The 19,537-nt window shown below is 36.0% G+C and overlaps 1 protein-coding gene across 1 annotated transcript in view; it reads right to left on the bottom strand.

Moving 5' to 3' along the window:
- Window positions 1–19,537, bottom strand: part of pou6f2 (POU class 6 homeobox 2) — a 93,809-nt gene that overhangs the window by 15,337 nt on the left and 58,935 nt on the right. Inside the window, exons 6-7 of the mRNA XM_058765718.1 lie at window positions 9,336–9,410; window positions 6,355–6,492 (exon numbers count right to left, since the gene is read on the bottom strand). Coding sequence (XP_058621701.1) covers window positions 6,355–6,492; window positions 9,336–9,410 — 213 coding nt within the window. The remainder of the gene's footprint in view (window positions 1–6,354; window positions 6,493–9,335; window positions 9,411–19,537) is intronic.

Below are 19,537 nucleotides of genomic sequence, written 5' to 3'. Positions count from 1 at the left end.
TTATCTCTCTCTCCCTCCCTCCCTTCGTCGCTCTTTATCGCTCCCTCTCAATCCTCCACGGCCCTCTCTCCTGCCACTTAGCATATTTTATTGTGCGGTGTGGCGCTCGTGTCCCCCGACATGGCATTTGCATGCTGTCTTGTCTCAGGGCTTGTTCCGCTCAATTATTCACTCTCATTGGACTAAGTGGCTGCTCTAACACAAGCAATAATACAGCACACGAGCTGACAGCTACATACTGTCCCGGGCTGCTCTGAATAGCCCCGTTCACAGCGCTCTCAGCTTACTGTGGGATACAAGACTTGTTTTTACACCTGCAACTGCATTAACCGCAAACAAAAACTGCACTGTAAAAAAACTGACAATCATTTCTGCCATTTCTACATGATTTTATCAGGTTTCAGAGTTTCGATTTGATTTCTTTCACTAGTTTAATCAATTATGCTGTTAGGCCAGCACTTTGTGTACTCGTGCTGTACTTTCCAGCATGCATGCTAAAACTAAATGATGCAGATTACTGTTATTGTTTGCTATATGTACGTGTGTCTAGTTGAATATTTTTATTTATTGGCTCCTTGGTCGGTACAGATCAATAGGGATATGTCTTTATGGCTTTATGATTAACGCTGAACATGTCAAATCTACTTCATATAGAGGCTAAATTAGGATTAAAAATGATTTAGTTCGCCCAAAACTGAAAATTCAATTCATGTCATTGCAAACCGGTAAGCCTTTATTTATTTCTTTCTTCTGTGGAACATAAAAGAAGATAATTTTATTCTGATTTTCATCATTTGAATTTTTGCCCACACAATGAAAGTCAATTAAATCCAGTGTTGTTTTAGATCCCAATAACAGTCAATGGACAGTCATTTTTCAAAATTTCTTCCCTTATATTCCACATAAAAAAAAGTAAGTCATACAGATTTGGAACGATATGTAGAATGAAAGAGTTCTCATTTTTGGGTAACCTAACCCTTTACATTTTTAAATTGATGTGAGTTGAAATTACAGTTTTTGATGTTTGTCCAAAATAAAGCAGGTAAGCTAGAAAATAAATGATGCAGAAGGACAAATTAAGTTTAAAATGATTTCCATCACTGTCTGATATGTTAGAGTTGACATGTTCCTCATAAATCTGTATAAGCAGCAAATAAAAATCCATCTGATTTGGTAAAACTGTGTGAAACATATGTGGACTTTGCCGGTGACTCGATCACGTTGGGTGTTTGATGTAAACAATCTCCTGAAACATTGTCAACCAATCCAGCATGAGCCTGTGCTACGCTTATAAATCTGATCATGTATTTTGTCCACATGAGGAACACCTGCCTCAAATGGCAGGAGATAAAAGAATTACTATGAAGTAAATTCTAAAGGGTCCATATATTGTGTCATACGTCTGTCAATAACTGTTTTTTTCTTGTTCTTATACTATATAAGAGACTTGCTTTTGTTCTTCCACACTTTATATGTGTTTTACACTGTGGTGAGCGTTCATCTCCCTTCCTCTCTCTCTGTTTCTCCTCTTTGAGCAGAACTCATTAGGATTATACTGGCAGTGATTCCCAGGGAATGTCATCTCTTCCTGCAGCCAGGCCAATCTTCAGCGTTAGCCATGGCCGCCAGGCAATATCCCTGCCCATTTTCTGCCCTACTGCCCGCTGTTTGGAGGGGAATAGGATGGGGACACATATTGAGAGAGAATTCCAAACTTCTAACACCCGTCGCTGTGAAAGAAACACAGATCAGAAACGGTCAAACACTGCATTTTCTGATGCAGCCTTGGTCAAAGTTTTCAACTGCTTGGTTAAATAATAAGAAATTATTTCCTTTATATATAAAGATAAAGAAAAAACTATTAACATGAATTGTGGACTTTAATGGCAAGAAAGTTTATGCTAAAACAATAACACATTATATTATGTGCCCATATCGAACGTTAAATGTTAAAACCAAAGAATAGAAAAGTACACAGCAAATACAATCTGTTAATTAGTATTAAATTAATATTATATAATTAATTTAAATGTAAAAATAAGTCAAGTATCATTACAATTGGAAAACAATGAACATTTATTTATTCATTTATTTCGTTTTCTTTCTTTCTCTCTTTTTTTTCACTATTTCCCAATGGAGTCTTAGTCCACGTAAATTAAGAATGAAGAAAATGGATGAAAAGTTGAAAATTCAAAGGTGGGAAATGTTTAAAGCCAAACAGTTTTAAAAGAGCTGGGAATTTTGCCCCTGTTATCATTCAGGCCCAGAAGAGACTGCTAAGGTCATTGTGGTGAAAAACTTTGATCTTCCCACTCATTTGATCCTACGCAAAAAAAAAAGACCAATGACTAGACTTGAGAATGGATGGAAGTACAAATACTACTGTAATGCTTGCTTTATTCAGACCCTGTCACATCTGCGAAAATACAATAGGCTAAAAAATGAAATGTTTTCACAGTCCCTCCTAAATAATGGTTAAGTCCTTACATTTTTCAGTTTTGCAGTGAGAAATGTTAACTTTGTTTTTTAAAACATACTTATTTTACAGATAAACACATCAGGCTAAGTTATTTCCAAGTAATAAACTTCACTTGAATGTGTGTTAATTTTCAGATAATGGCCTGTCATGATCATAAATTCTGAGCTGACGATAAATTTTTTTAACAAATATTTGCGATTAATGCTTTAATTGTCTGTTTTGCATGTCACTTACATTGTAAGCATAATACATTATTTTTATATTTTACTCAGAAACAAATAAATAGGCTGATATGTTAAGGCTGTGAAAATTATATATTTTTTACTTAAAATATTTATCTGGTTTCTTTTTCAATTTAATCTTGTATCTAATCTAATCTAATCTAATATAATATAATATAATATAATATAATATAATATAATATAATATAATATAATATAATATAATATAATATAATATAATATAATATAATATAATATAATATAATATAATATAATATAATATAATATAACAACTCAGAAACAAATAAATAGGCTGATATGTTAAGGCTGTGAAAAATATATATTTTAAAATTAAAATATTTATCTGTTTTATTTTTTATTTTAATCTTGTATATAATATAATATAATATAATATAATATAATATAATATAATATAATATAATATAATATAATATAATATAATATAATATAATATAATATAATATAATATAATATAATATATGCAGTCTGATAAAACCTACAAGCCTTCATTTCACATGAAGGAAGACATTTGACTGTCTCTGTGTACCTTACAGTAGTTTTGTGTATATTTTCCACATATTTTCTCTTTCCACAGAAATAAAGTGACTTCTCATCCTACTCCATTTACCATGTATGTAACTCTAATGACCAAGAATTTTTTTTTTTTTTAATTTTAATCTTGTATATAATATAATATAATATAATATAATATAATATAATAATATAATATAATATAATATAATATAATATAATATAATATAATATAATATAATATAATATAATATAATATAATATAATATAATATAATATAATATAATATAATATAATATAATATAATATAATATAATATAATATAATATAATATAATATAATATATGCAGTCTGATAAAACCTACAAGCCTTCATTTCACATGAAGGAAGACATTTGACTGTCTCTGTGTACCTTACAGTAGTTTTGTGTATATTTTCCCACATATTTTCTCTTTCCACAGAAATAAAGTGACTTCTCATCCTACTCCATTTACCATGTATGTAACTCTAATGACCAAGAATTTTTTTTTTTTTTTTACCATTACACATGTTAATCCTTGATTTGTATTTGTAAACATTCTCACATTTCCTTATTTGAATGGCAAATTGTGACTGAAATTGAAACTGCACATTTATTCCAGTTAGATAAAATAACATTATTAACGATTAAAAATCACAGCAGGCCTGCTCCAATGCAGCAACATTCACTATTTATTTCCTTTTTCAAATGTCGACTAACCCTCAATCCTCCACAAACACAATATGCATCCTTTTCTAAGACACTTTTGCAATCTCTCATCCCAAATGAGACAATATTCATCTGTGTGGCAGCTGAGGGAAAACTCTGCTACTTATAAACTGAGCTTAAAGCAACACAGCCTCATTTGTGTTATTTTAGTAATCTAATATCTGGCCAACATTAATGCCTAAGAGCTAAATCAACACCCTAACCAAACAAAGAGTGCTTCAGTCTAAAGTAACACATTGCCTTATCCCTTTACTCCAACCTTTTCCTTTTTTTTTTGGTTTGTGGCAGCATCTGCTGTTCCCCTGGCCACGTCTGGGGCCTGTATTAGTATCATTTTAATGTTAAAAGCAAAAGAAGGGCGGGGGACGAGGCTCAAAAGGGTGGTGGGTGTTTTAGCAGGCTCAAACTGAATAATGTGCGTCAGTAATAAGGTCGAGAGCAGAGCCTGTAGCCCTGGGCTTTGACCGTCTCAGTGACCTGATTATGTCAGCCAGTGTCAGCCGCCACGACACTACAAACACACAGCGCATCCCATCAACGGCATCGCCATGCCGATACGTCCAGCCAAGCCCTGCAGGCACCTTCAGTATAGACAAGGCCATACCAGTTTGTTAGGTAACATGCACACACTTGGCATCTTCTCATATGAGTGACAATTTATCATACACCAAACAAGTAGGGAATATAATTTATTTTTCATATAGACAGGAACTGTGCATGATTCTCAATTCAATTGTACATAAAACACAAAAATATTCATCAAAAGGTTATACCTGAAAACAGTAGTTCTTAATTCAAGATTCAAAGAATGGTATTGTCTATTATGAAGTGATAGAAATCTGTCTTTGGTTTAAAGCTCAACTTCCAAAAAAAAAAAAAAAAAAATTAAACTTAAAAGTAAATAGGTGGTGGGGGGGTGAAGTAGTACCAGAATGGAAAAAAAAAAAAAAAAAGTACCGAAAAAGAAATGTAAAATTAAAGTTATATATATATATATATATATATATATATATATATATATATACAGTATATACAGTATATGGCTATTATCAGTACTTTTTTTTGTTTTTGGAAAAGCATTAATACTTCTATTCAGCAAAGATGTTAAATTGTTAAAAAATGATAGCAAAGATATCATATTGTCCCAAAAGATTTCTATTTTGAATAAATTCTGTTCTTTCCAACTTTTCATTCATCGAATAATCCTGAAAAACATATCACACGTTCCAAAAAATAACAAATAAATAAATAAATAAAAATTAAGCAGCACAACTCTTTCCACATTGACAATAAATCAAAATATTTGAATAATTTCTGAAGGATCATGTCAAGTGACTAACAATTGCTTATTGTTAACCAAAGACCAATTTTTTAAAATTACTTTAATGCATCCTTGCTGAATAAAAGTAACATAAGATTTTTATTTTTATTTTTTTAAATCTGACCACAAACTGAACAGTATTACATATAATAGTTAGTGTTTATTACATATATTTTTTGTGTAATAAATGTATATATACAGATGCATCTGCCTTATGTGGCCAGTTTTTACTAGATTATAGATGAGTTGGTTTTGACGTCAACAACAAAAGATATGGAGATTATTTTCTCCTCCCTTTTGAAAGTTGATAAGCTGATTTATTGTACTGTCCTCACTGTGCACGATTATATGGTTCCTTTTACATATAAAACATCATTAGATATTTTTGATTACATTTACAGCCAAAACTGTTAAAAGCATCCATAAAGCCTTCAATATGTGCGGGTAGGCTACATAAAGAGGCCCCCAGTGTGCGATTTCTCAAACAATGCTTTCTGTCGTATTACAGAAGAGAAAGTGTCAATGCGAGGAGGGGAATGAGACAAGGGTTAAGGTAAATAATGCCGTCTGTAGCGTGAAAGGGCACATTGGCTATACAATCTTTCCTTTAATATGGGAGCAGTGCGCACCTGCGATAAGATGATTCATTAGATAGGGCCCTGGTCTGACAAGCCTCATCGTTCAAGCCTCTGGATACTGATGGAACAATTCTGCAGCCGGCCCCGTAAATATGACAAGGTCAGCATTTTATCCCCTGCACTCCCACGCTGCTGTCCAATCTAAACACAACGCCCCTCTCGGGCTCGCTCTATCGGGGCTAAAGACGGGGCACGAAGGTCAGTACTGAAGACTGGATTTGGGTATCTGGGTTACATTATACTAATAAAGGAAATCATGTTCAGACTGTTTCAGAAGAATGTTTACTTGTCCTTCGACTTACAGTCCTGTGATTAATGTGCGGCAGACTTTCGCTTACATGTGCATTTCATATGTACACATCTTTTAAATGTGCTGCGTGTGTGTATATAGGTACCTGTCCTTGTGCATTGGTGACCAGTTGTCCAGTGACCCCCTGCAGGCTGGAGAGAGCATTACCAAACACCTGTGACCCGGCAATTGAACCCATCGCTGCTGCTGCGGCAACCGCTGCCTGACTGGCCAGAGGGTTGAGCTGAGGAAGTGAACACAAATCAGAAACTAATGATTCGGCACATTGATTACAGTAAGTCAGAGAACTATTATGCTATATATCACTATACAATCACTTTTAAAATGTATTTATTTATTTATACATTCATTCATTCAACAAATTGCAATGTACAGGCCCAATGGAAAAGACAATTCACTTTTTTACAATTCACTTGTTTTGTTTTGTTCAAAATAAACCTGATTTTTCTTTTAAAAAAACAAACAAAAAAAAACCCGTAAAAGGAAAAATGCAGTTAATGTGTCCCCACTGACCCCCGACCCCTTTTTCATTCAAAAAAAAAAAAAAAAAAACCTTAAAATTGTTAGCTTTATGCTAAATGACAGTATGCTTTTTTTTCACTTTTGAGAAAAAATAAATAAGAAATAAAATAAAATAAGCTAAACAGATAGACAGACAGATAGATAGATGGAATGGAATATACATTTTTTTTATGATTAATTTTCTAAAAACCTCACATCATTAGGCAAATATCAAACCTCCAAAAAATTATATTTTCCCACCTCAGGCATTAAAGACCTTTTATTGTTTTCAGGTTTTTTTTTTTTTTTTTCCAGATGTAGACACATTTCTTTCTCTTCCCCGTAACAGACAAAATGGGACTGGTTTAAAACAAGAGTTTTACTTTCATTTTTTTATTTTTTTTTTTTGCCCCGTTTCTTTCTCATTTTAACCCCTGTGGTTGATTTCTCCTCATTGTAGCGATTTGCCATGTAGCACAAGCACACATACAAACACACAGGTGAATAAATCAAGCTAACCTTCTAATAAGCCGGGTGAATGCAGTGCTTATTTGGTTGCAGGGCTGCAGAATACAGGCTTATTAGGTTCTTTAAGTAGATCAAGAGCTCACGCAGGACTGCACACAGACTCCCCAATTACTCATCACAATGAGGCAGTAATGGAAACAGCGCTCCGAGCAGACAGAGGAGAACAGGCGTGGTGACAGCAGACAGAAAGAGTAAAAAAGACAGCATATCCTAATGGCAGTCAACAGTGATATAGACAGCAGGTTATTTCTGAAATCAAATTGCTATTCTTTTTTGACAACTTCTGAGTTTGCTTTTGCTATGAATCACGAAGCGTATAATCCCAAAAGATGCTGTCAGAACAAGAGTTCACAGGTGTACGATGATGATATTTTTGATGCCACTGTGCTTTAAAGGGATAGTTCACCCTGTAATTAAAATTCTGTCATCATTTAGTCACCCGAACAGCATTCTAAATCTGTATGGCTTACGGTCTTCTGTATAACATGAACAGAGAAATTCTGAATAATGCATTGGTCGCTTTTTACCAAATTAATTTAACCAAATTTATTAACCAATTAAGTCTCTTATGCACAGTAAAAACAGTAATATTGAGAAATACTATTACAGTTTAAAACAACTATTTCTATTGAAATATATTTTAAACATTTTAACATTTATAAAATGTATTTCTGTAATGGCAAATTACTTCAGTGTCACATGATCCTTCAGAAATCATTCTAATATGCTGATTTGGTGCACAAGAAACATTATTATTATCAATGTTGAAAGCAGTTGTGCTTTAATTTTTGTCGAAACCATGACAGTTTTTTTTTTTTTTTCAGGATTCTTTAACAAATGGAAAGTACAAAAGTACAGTATTTATTTGCAACAGAAATTATTTGTAAAATTAGTAATGTCTTTACTGTCACTTTTTAGCAATTTAAAATGATCCATAAAAAATGAGCAATAAAAAATCAATTCTTTTGCACACTTATGAAGCATTGCCAGAGCAATCTTTCCTTTTTATTTTGTGGAAGAGGAAGGTTTGGAATGACACAAGGATGAGTAAATGATGACAGCATCTTAAATTTTGGGTGAACTAAAGAAGTAGCAGAAGGATCCAAGGAAGTAACCATGTCTAACAAATTTCAGCCTGTATTCTCCTCCTGTTTCCTGTCTCCTCTGTCCGCACCCCCCATCTCTCAGCGGGGGCCATTCAGCTTTGTTAAAGTGAGAGCATTCAGCTGCCATTCATCTTTCATCTTATCACACCATCATATATTACCAGGCTCTCTGAAATCAAATGATGAGAAAATACCACGGAGCGATCAATACTTTTTCATTGACAGTAAAGGTTAAGCACATTAAGAATGACACCGCATTTGTCTTATGAAATCATATTTCATGTTGGTGGCCTAAAATTGGCTGAGATTGATACTATGTCCCCTGAACTGAAAGTCACCCTTTTTTTATCACTAATCACAGAAATCGCCTCTTTGTGGCCGGCGTTTCTTTGTCCTTCTGCAAAAGTCAAGTGCCAGTTGATAATATCAGCGACCCAAAATGTTAAGGGCAACGATTTTAGCTCCTCAATGCCTCACCATGTGGCTATTGTGAGTGGTAAAAGCTCTCAGAGACTTCAGGACATTTCAGCCTTTCATCTTCAGAATTTGTCAAGAGATTTGCAAATGATTCCTCTGTATGCAGAGGCAGCATGGAGATGCTACTTTAAAACAACCGCAAATTATTTCTCAACGCTTCGTCTAATGCGCTCATCCTTTTTATTGTCGCGCATTAGTAAAATTTCAAATCGCTTGCCGAGTAACCCAGTGACACTGTGAAAGCTTATTCTGTTAAATAGAAAAGCAGAATAGCTTTGTGACTGCAGGAAAGGTGTCTGTGTAGAGAGCATCTTATCTCGGACTAACATCTTCAGATAATAAAAACATGTATTTCTGAGAGGGGGTGAGATGCAGAGAGAAAGCGCACACGAGAGAGAGATGGACAAGGATGGCAATATCAAGCAGGGATTGAATTCATAGATAATCCTCTCACCCTATCTGAGGGCAAACACTCTCTCTTTCTCTTCCCTTCACTCTCTTTCTGACGGAGTAGATGAAACGCGTTCTCCTGGAATGATAAGGCCGGTGAATTATATGGGCTGATACATATAGGATCATCTTCAGCGATCCACTGACATCTGAATCTGCTTTAGTTCATTTCCTAGCTTAACTTGAGAAGAGAGTCAAACATTGCAATTATCTTAAAGATGAAGTGTACCGCTAAATTGTAAATTTGCTTTTGAAATGATCATTATTGACTCGTATTGGATATTTTTTTTAATACTGCAAGCTAATTTCTTAGATTTTAACATTCAGGTCTGTCATCATCTAACATATGAATATGTATTTTGCATGCTGTACTTTATAAATCTTATGTCTAACTTGGGATGAAGAGGATTAAGTAAGTAAGTACTTTATAATGTTGTGAGGTTACGCCTAAAATTTAGCTTTTAAAAACAATGAGTATAGTTTTAAGTGTGCTTAATTTTTTATTTATTTAGTTTTGAAATTTTAGTTATTTGCCACTGTGGCCTCTGGCTTGCTCGTTTGGGGTTTATAAGGCAATTAATATTCAGTAATATTACCAATTTTACTGCACTAGCACTATTGAATGAGAACAAAATTTGAACTGAATTGAGCCAGATAATGACACTAAATTTGCCACATTGGCACTGATACTGAACTGAATTGAACTGAATAATGGCACTATTGCCTTTTGTAAACCATGCTTATATTTGAACTGAACGTGTTTCAAAATTGATGAAATACAGCATCAACACAGCAATTGAACTGAATTGAAATAGTTGAATTGAATAAAAAACTGGATTGAATAAATAAATGTGGCTTTAATTGATTATAGATTTATATAACATAGACTTTAATATTGGTCTTTTATCGGTTATTGGCAATATATCAGCATCAATCAGAATTGATAATATTTTCATTTTGAGGATATCTGTAAACCTTAAACAATTCATGCAATCAATGATCTTTATAGTTTATATTTAAACGTTTTTATATGTTTGGCATATATGGAAAAGGCCTTATTGTTTAGTTATTGTTTACTGTTTCATTCTTGTCATTTTAGGAGCGATCAATAATATTTAAGCCCATTATAAAACACTCAGCAGCACAGCGGGGCGGATTAAGAGTCCGTAACTTAGGGGGCAGCAGGAAGGAGACATGGAGAATGCGTGGATTGCAGGGGATTGCAGTGTTTGTCATCTAAACAGGTGATTTTCCGCCAGGCTGCCTCCACTTGGAGCCATGTGGGGAGGCAGGAAACCACGTTACCGCTCCACTATTTGTGTTGATTGTATCTTTGTGTGTGGATCTAAACAGCTGGCATCCTTTTTACAGAAAAGCAGCAGGTAAACCTCTCAGTAAATGTGACAAAACGCCTGTTCTTTCTCGGTCACTTTTTCTCCTCTTAGGTTAAAGTTGAAGGGGTTTGATAGAGAGGACTTGATCTAATAAGTTTCTAATGTTTTTGTCTCTTATGCTCACCAATGCAGCAATTCTTAAATAATTCTTTATTTAAATCTATTTTAAAATACAATTTATTGCTGTGATGGCAAAGTTGAATTTTCAGCAGCCGTTAACCAAGTCCTCAGTGTCACATGATACTTCAGAAATCATTCCAATTTTGTTGTGCTGAATTGCTACTGATTAGAGAAAGCTAGTAGAAGCTTGTTACTGGAAAAGCTACACTGTTTTGAAACAGCTAAACTACTAAAAGAAAGAAAGAAAGAAAGAAAGAAAGAAAGAAAGAAAGAAAGAAAGAAAAAGAAAGAAAGAGATCCTTCTTACACATGGTTTGCGCCTCACGGCAAGTGGGTGAGTAAATTTTAAACTCTATTAAGTTCTGCGAGGCCTGCAATGGCCGTTTGACCAGCGGGGTCAGATGGAGCAACAACCCATGTAATCTCCTGAACAAGGGAAAAAACAGCTTGCCGTTACCATGGCAAGGGACTTCTGGACATCAAAGTGAGCACTCCAAAAGCTAGAGTTCATTTTCCTCCTGTTCCGTTCAGACTACAAATTTAGACTTAATCGCTTTCTCTGCTAATACAATAGGAAGAAGCAGGCCTCAAGGGACAGGCTTCTGCTAACACTAAAGGTAAAAAAATAAGCTAAAAAACCATCTTCAAAGATAAAAAAAGGTTCTAAAAAACATGATGAATGTGGGAAAATAACATCAGAAAATCCATAAAATAAAGTTCATATTACATAGGATAATATCTGTATTGTAATTTGGTTAAATCAGTAATTTTGCCTTGTTTAAACCCTTTAAAACATGTTTTCACTGAATATTAATGTAAAAATCAAAATTGATTTTTCTTATTCCAATGCCAAACTTTCTTATTCCAATGCCAATGCCTATTAAAGAAAACAAATGCTTAAAATAGCTAATTAGGTAATAAAAACACTTTAATTCAAGATATATTATCTGAAAATCATACAATTCTACAAAATAAGGATGCTATGAAAGTCTTCAGTCAGTCAAGGACTGCGATTAAACATCTAAAAAGCCAAAAGAAAAAAAAAAACCTTAATTCAAGGTATGTTATCTGGAAAAAAATACTGATTGACATTGTTTTTTTCAATGTGCAGCTTTTCTTTGTCAGTTAAATGTGACAATAAACAATAGATTCGGTGTCTGGCCAGATTTGACAAGCACTGCTATTAAACATCTGAAAAGCCGACAGAAAATTGTTTCTGCATCATAGCAATTCCTAAGATGATCACACCTCTGTTTCACCCTTTTTTCTTTTCCCCCTTGCTCTCTCTGTCTCTCTGTTTTTGCATTATAGAGAGTGGACATAATCAGAAGTGACACATCTGAGCATGCTCACAGTCTCCCCAGCGTCACTTCCAGACCTTATGCTACCTCCTTCAAAAAACCCTCTCTCTTTCTCCCACGTTCCCCAGCCTGGAGCCTCCCCTCTGCCCGGGTACATCAAAACACCATTAGACTGTCCCAAACACCTCAGCTCCCCTGTTGGACCCCTGGAGCACATCACCTGCTGTCTCCTCTGGACTCCTCACACTACCAACGCTACTTACAGAGCCCCATTTCACCTTCCCATTGACAAATAAATAAATAGCTGAGAGAAAAACAGAAATATACCGACTCGAGGGAAGAATAGGTGAGAGAGTAAAAAGCTAGAGGAAGAAAAACAGGAATAAAGAGACGTGCAACGCTGTAAAGTTGAAGAAGCTAAGCTGAAAGTCTTGGGTCAGCCCTCCCATGATGCACTGCGCTGAAAACTGTGTGGCGGCATAAAGGGCCTCATCTTCACACACGCACACAAGGGCTGTTTAAAATGCTGCACTTCATCAGATAAAAAGCACAACTGTTGGGAAAAGAGGGGGCAAAAGGGGTCACATTTAACGGGCCAGAATGCAAATGACAGAGGAACAAGGAAGGAAATTAATGACAAATGTACCTATAAAGATGTGATGAATTGCCCAGTGCTGACCGTCAATCATGTGACTCATTAACTCCAAGCATAATTAACTGCTTTTGGTGTCATTATATAAAATCCTGCTTCCATAACTATAGCCCTTAAAATCCATATGAGAATTTTAAGCCATCAGTCATCCTTGCTCTATTTTTGCTGCAAAGAGGCAGTCCTGGGTAACCTCCAGTATGGTTTGAATAAATGTATATTTTATTTATATATTTACAAATTCCATCTTTTATCATTTTTCCTACTGAAAAATTACCCCAAATGTTTTTGGCCACATTTCCATGTGATTGATTAATGAAAATGTTTGCAGCAAAACTAAAGTTCCAAGCAAAACTGCTGACTGCAGTGTTACACATATAGCACTAGTATTTCCGTAAGAAAAAAAAAATATCTAAACAGTATGACTCTGACCTGCTACTACTGGAAAACAAATTTTTCAAGAGACCATCAGTTTTGTGAAAAGTTGATATTATATTTCTGATGCCCACCTGAGACCAGGTCTCCACCAGGTTTTTAATCTCCCCTGTAATTTCCTGTGATAAAAAATCTGATAAAAATAATAAAAACATCAAATGCAAAATGATCAATGGTTGTCTGTCTTTAAATGACTGAAAGCAAAATATTGCACATCTTAATCTAAGTGAAAAACTACAGAACAGCGGGTCTCTATTTAAGGAAACTTCAACTATTTTAATTCATCATGTCAAATTCTCCTCTCCGGCATTTAAACAGAATGCCATCTCTTTTCACTTGCTGTTGTTTGACATACAGATCCAGCATTTGAATGACTTTAATATTGGCTTAATCAATGGCTGGTGATCTTTTGATGGCCTCTATTCAATAAAGCCCAGCGTCAGCTGTGTGTGAGTTTCATAACTAGAATAATGGTAAATGATTACTCCTCCGCATGGCGTCTCAGAGTGAGCCGAGCTAATGAAGAGAAATGGTTGGGTTTGGAGCTGGGGCTGCCAGCTGCCATTTGAGAACTTGGAGCACAGAGATTAATGGTGACTGAGCAGGGCTCTGTGGCTATGATGTGGTCAGAGGTCCGATCGATAATACACAAACACAAACCTGACCCACGCATCCATTTACACACACACACACACACACACACACACACATGCAAATACACTAAACTAAACTTTAACACACACACTCATCCCTAAGTGGAGTGATGAATTGACAACATTTGGACACAACATTGATCAGATTTTTCTGTGTTTTTCTGGGCAGTTTACAGGGTTCAGAACAAACTTAACAAGTGTTGAATCTTGTTATAAATGTGTTTTCCATAACCACACCATTATCCTGTGTTAACATGCCTCATTTATTACTTTTATGATATTTGTGAAGGAGGCATAAATACTGTAGCAACGAAGAAGAGGAGTTATAGAAGAAAAAAAATGATCAGAATAGGGCTCAGGACAGAACCTTGAAGATCACCCTTATTATTTAGTAAAAGAGAGAGAAAGAGAGATGAAGTGATAGAAGAACAGTTAATTTACTCAATCACAATTCATTTAGAGGCCAACTTGATGACATTCCCATGCACCGTTTTTTGTTTGTTTGTTTGTTTGTTTGTTTGTTTTAATCTAAGTAATAGGCGTATGTGTAGCCTCTATCAACTTGAATGGGGATTGTCAAAATTATGTTTTAAATTGTAAAATAAACACTAAAAATGGGCAATAATGGTTTTATAATAAACAATATTATAAACTCTGTTTCTTTATATTAAATCAAGTTTGCTTTTTATTGCTGTGGTAAAAAAGAAGTCAACTTATTTTCTCCATCTGTTTTTACAGTCACACTCTTCATGATACTAAGTTTTTATTATTATAATCATAATGGATTTTTAATAAAACTGGTTACTCCAAATATCCAAAACTCCAAGTTACTTATTGTAAATGTCAAATTGTCATATCCAAATGTCTACAGTTGGAAGTCTTTTATTTCTTACTAGGTGCCCCATTGCTGCCTTTTCTTTTTTTTTCTGAAAATAATCCCTCATTTTGGGTAAATAAAAAGTTGCTTTGCTTTCAGCACCCAGATTTTCCTCACTGGCTGCATCACATGCCTTATAATTATTCATACCAAACGCTGTGCTGCTGTTGATGGGCAATAGTCTTATTTTCTGCTTCAGTCACCAGTGCACATTTGTATTTTCATATAGTGGGAGTTGCGTTATGTAAGGCAATTTTCTGCCTTCTTAAGAAGGGCTGTCTATTGGGCTGCATTAATGAGTGAGCGAGTGAGTGAGTGAGTGAGAGAGAGGGGGAGAAGGAAGAAGAAAAAAATAGAAGAGATCGAAGAGAGACCATACAGGGCATGGATAAAACAAGTGAGGGAAGGAAAAATGAATACAGAAAAGAGGTTAAATATTTATTTTCCATTAAAATGAACTTCTGCTCCATGGTAAGTACTGTGTTAAAATCTAACAAAACACAATAAAAGAATCCTACATTAAATAATCCTACAACCTAATTACACACTCTTTAGGCAGCCCGTTACACAGCAAAATGTTACACACATTATTAATGTCAACATGACACACTGTACAGTTTTATTATGTACTCTAGTACCTCTAACAAGTGAAATGGGATATTCAACAAGAAAAAAAAAATAGAGCAGGGCTTGACTTTATCCAGTCGGAATTGATTGGATTGTGAAAAGTGCTCTCTGCTGACAAGTGGTTGGACGGGAGCCTTTAGGCTGTTTTATTATAATAAAGAGGTTGGGGGTCCATGTGAGAGACAGAAATATGTTTTTAGGGGGCATTACGAAAGACAAAATCGGCATGTGTGTATACGTGTCTGTCCGTGATCATTTGTGTGTTGGAAGGGCGCCTGACCTTGGCAGGGAAGGGGTTTCAGGAGCGAGCTATAATGATGCCTGATTGCTGCAGAATGGTGGAGAATGGACAAAGACAGAGGGAGGTAGATGAGAGGAAAGGAGAAGAGAGGAGCAGAGAAATAGAAAGGACGGAGGAGAAGAGGCCGGCGTAATTGCAGCACTCGTGGGTCTGAGCCTCCCGTGGCACACATCAGTACATCAGGAGGGGTGTGTCTTAGAGCGATGGGCGAGTGGGAGAGAAAGCGGGGGTAAAAGATGGACAAGTAAGGGCGCAGTACAGTCTAGAGAGGTTGAGGAAAAGTATGAACGAGTGAGAGAGACAGAAAAGGGGTTAGGTGAGAGGGAAAGGGGAGAGCGATTAAAGTTAGGAACGGCAGAGCAAGACGGAGAGAGCTAGAGGAGACAGGGGTGAGTCGTCCATATGCTGAGGCAGTAAATTGGCATTGGCTGAATACCAGGCAGTAGCCTGTAATTACTGCTGTAAGACTCTGGGTCGGGGGTCCAGGCAGACCCTTACAGCCACTCTGTCTGAGAGACGGGAGAGAGACAGCTAAGCCCGAGGTGGTCTATAATACCTGGAGAAAACGGTCCGTTACAGCTGTCCCAATGTCAGTTATTTAGGTAGCGCAGATTCAGAACCATGTAGATGCACACAATTTGAATTTACTCATCTTGGCTTATGGAATCGGCTTTGCTTATTTTTTGGGTGAACTATGCCTTTAAATGTCTTTAAAAAAGTTTTTATTTTACATTAAAAAAAAAAAAAATTGAAAATGAAAATGGCCAGCAATGAACACACGTTTTCGTCATCAGAACGGTGTAGTTTTGGATAACCATCCAAACCTTGACCCTTTGGCTAAGACTGTCCAGACAAACACCCAGACAGGAGATCTCTCTGTACCCTTATTGTTTCTCCTGTCTCTCTCTCTGCTTTCCTGTCTGCCCTGGAACCATGGAGGCAGACACAATGGCAAAGTCAAGGACTGATAGTGAACAAACTGTGAATAGAAGTTTTACATGCTGGGAAATGGGATGCATTACACTGATCAAAAAGTGACATTAAATACATTATAATGTAAAAAAAATCTATTTCAAATAAATGCTGCTCCTTTGAACTTTCTATTCATCAATGAATCCTGAAAAAATGTATCATGTATCACAGTTTCCACAAATAGCAGAGCAACCATTCGTCACAACATGAGTGTATATACTGTATATGCGCCTATATCAGTATGCCCTGGCTGTGTGTGTGTGTGTGTGTGTGTGGATGGTCTGCCCTGCTCTCCTCTCTCTCTCTCTCTCTCTGTGCCACAGATCAGTGTGTGTGCGTGTGGCTCAGGGCTGATGTAAGCCAGTGGAGTGGCAAATTACAGCAGACCTACAGCTGTAGGCTGACATTATGATTAATTTGATCAGTAATTTCTCCTGTTTTTCATTTTAATCGCTGTGACCATTCTGCTGTGGCAGGTCTCTCAGATCTAATTAAGATCAATTCCGGTGTAACCGGCTTGCCCACCGAGCTGCCCCCTCCTCCTCAAATCCCCGAGTCCCCTCAGCGTGGAGAAACCCCGTCGCTCCAATCAATCAGCACCTGCAAATCCAGCCACCCCGCTAATCAGCCAATTAACACACTTAGGCAAATTTCATAATCTCCACCGTCTGGTTGTCGTCACAACAGCCTGTCTCTACCTCCCCTGTTTCTTTTTTTAATGCTGCCTCTCAAAAGGAGAGTTTGCTGTGAGGTAAAAGAATCACAGTTTTTCAAAAACAGAAAGGAAGATGGATATGAGAAGTTTAAAATTTTGGGATTAAATGATTGTTATGGTAATATTTTGATAACAGTGTTGTGGAGTAGGCTAGCTAAATAAAAGTACCAATGGTACTAACAGTTCACCAAAAAAAGGATAATTCTATCATCACTTACTAACTCTTGAGTCATTCCAAAACTGTATAACACAGAAGAAGATATTTTGAAATAAAATAAAATAAAATAACAAAATAAAGTCAACTGGGTCTAAAACAATGTTGTAGGGACAAAAACCATAGAGACATTATTCAAAATATATTATTTTTGTGTTGCATAGAGAAATGAAAGTTATACATGTTCAAAATGACATAGGGCGCAAATAATGACCTTTTTTTTAGGTAAACTATCCATTCAAGCACATTTTTCCTCCTTAAAATTGTGTAAATAGTACTTTTTGGAGAAAAAGTAGATAGTTAATAAATTTTTTTGTAGCAAATCAGTTTGTTTCAGTGAACGGTTGATGAACAGTGTATTCCTAGATTTTATACATTTATTATATGTTACAATACATTTATAATTTTAAATGATGCCACCACATTTATCCAAATATAGGCTTAGTAATGGTTGTCATTATTAATGCTAGTTTTGGTAGATTGTTATTGGACTAAAATAAAGAAACAAGCATGAATCTCCACTGAAATCAGTGTAAAAACATTACTGGCTACAGAAAAATGTTACTGGAAAATCATAAAATTGAACTGTCTAAAGGAACTCGGGGTCAGAGACTTACAAAAAAAAACCTGTCTGAACTTTTGACCAAATAAAGAAAAAGACGAGACAAGAAAAATGAGAGAGAGACAGAGGGAGAGAGAGTGCAGACGGTGAGCACTTAGCTTCGTACACTGGACACACTGACTGTGGTATTATCAGAGTGGGATGCTAACACGCTGTCATGTTGTCAGTTCAGCAACAGAAGGCCTCTATCGGGGCCTTTAGGTGTCTTCAGATAATAGGAGACCTGTCTGCCCTCCCTTACTAAAATGATTATACCCAAAGAGAGGAATGGGAGGCAAGAGAAACCAAGAGGGCGGGGAGGTTCCTGTGTGACCAGAAGGGATAATTATGACAGATCCTGGAAATACACATTCCCAAAATTCTCTAGGTGTTCGCAATGCCTAACTGTGGCTGTCCCTAAAGGCTAGTAACCACTCTGGTGAAGTATGCTATAACTTTTTCAAGCAGACATAGACATAAGCCCAATTACAACTCCAGCCCCACAGGACAGGCAGCCTGCAAACCCTGCCACACAAACACAATCACATTGGTTAAGTGGTAATGTGGACCCCCATGAAGCAGGAACTTCAAACCCCTCCTGACACACACACATACATGCACACTTATCGCTCTCTTTTTCTCACTCTCACACACAGTGATGTCGTCTCTGGTGCTGCTCTCTCTTTGGATTAACAAGAGGATCACATATAACTCTTAGCAGTAAAATCTAATCATGAACCACTGGGATAAAATCAGCAGGTACAGCTCAAAAACATATAGAGAAGCTCTTTCAACACACCCCAGGCGAACAGTGTTCCTCAAGGCTTTGTCCTGGGTCCTCAAGCAGTTCTGCCTGGGTGAAAACCTTGGTAAGTGAAAGTGTTTCAAACACTCAAATGCCTCATATTTAAAAATCTGTGGAGAAGACCTACTAACACACCCCAGGTGAAGGGTGTTCCTCAAGGCTCTGTCCTGGGTCCAAATGCAGTTTTTGCCTTGGTTTAAAGCAGTATTTCAACTGTATAAAGATGACTCTAAGATTGTCACAATATCATCAAGGACATTTTCTCTTACTTTGAAAATTATTAAAAAGTCATTTAAATTAATTTAACTGACTTTGTGAGCTGTGTATCAATATTCATTTATTTTGTAAAAAGCTATGTAAAAAGCAGAATAATGTATAAGCATTTTAGGAATACAATTACACAATTACAACACAGCTACATGACCCTCATCCACAAATATATATTAAAATATGTGTGCATATCATACACATTTAAGACAATTCACAAACATCTAGCCCTGAGGATGCATCTAGCCAATGAGGTGGGCAACATCACGCATTAA

The sequence above is a fragment of the Onychostoma macrolepis genome, chromosome 24 (genome assembly GCF_012432095.1).
Source record: "Onychostoma macrolepis isolate SWU-2019 chromosome 24, ASM1243209v1, whole genome shotgun sequence".
NCBI lineage: Eukaryota > Metazoa > Chordata > Actinopteri > Cypriniformes > Cyprinidae > Onychostoma > Onychostoma macrolepis.
The sequence above is the reverse complement of the archived record's forward strand: the minus strand, read 5'-3'. Positions and strand labels throughout refer to the sequence as shown.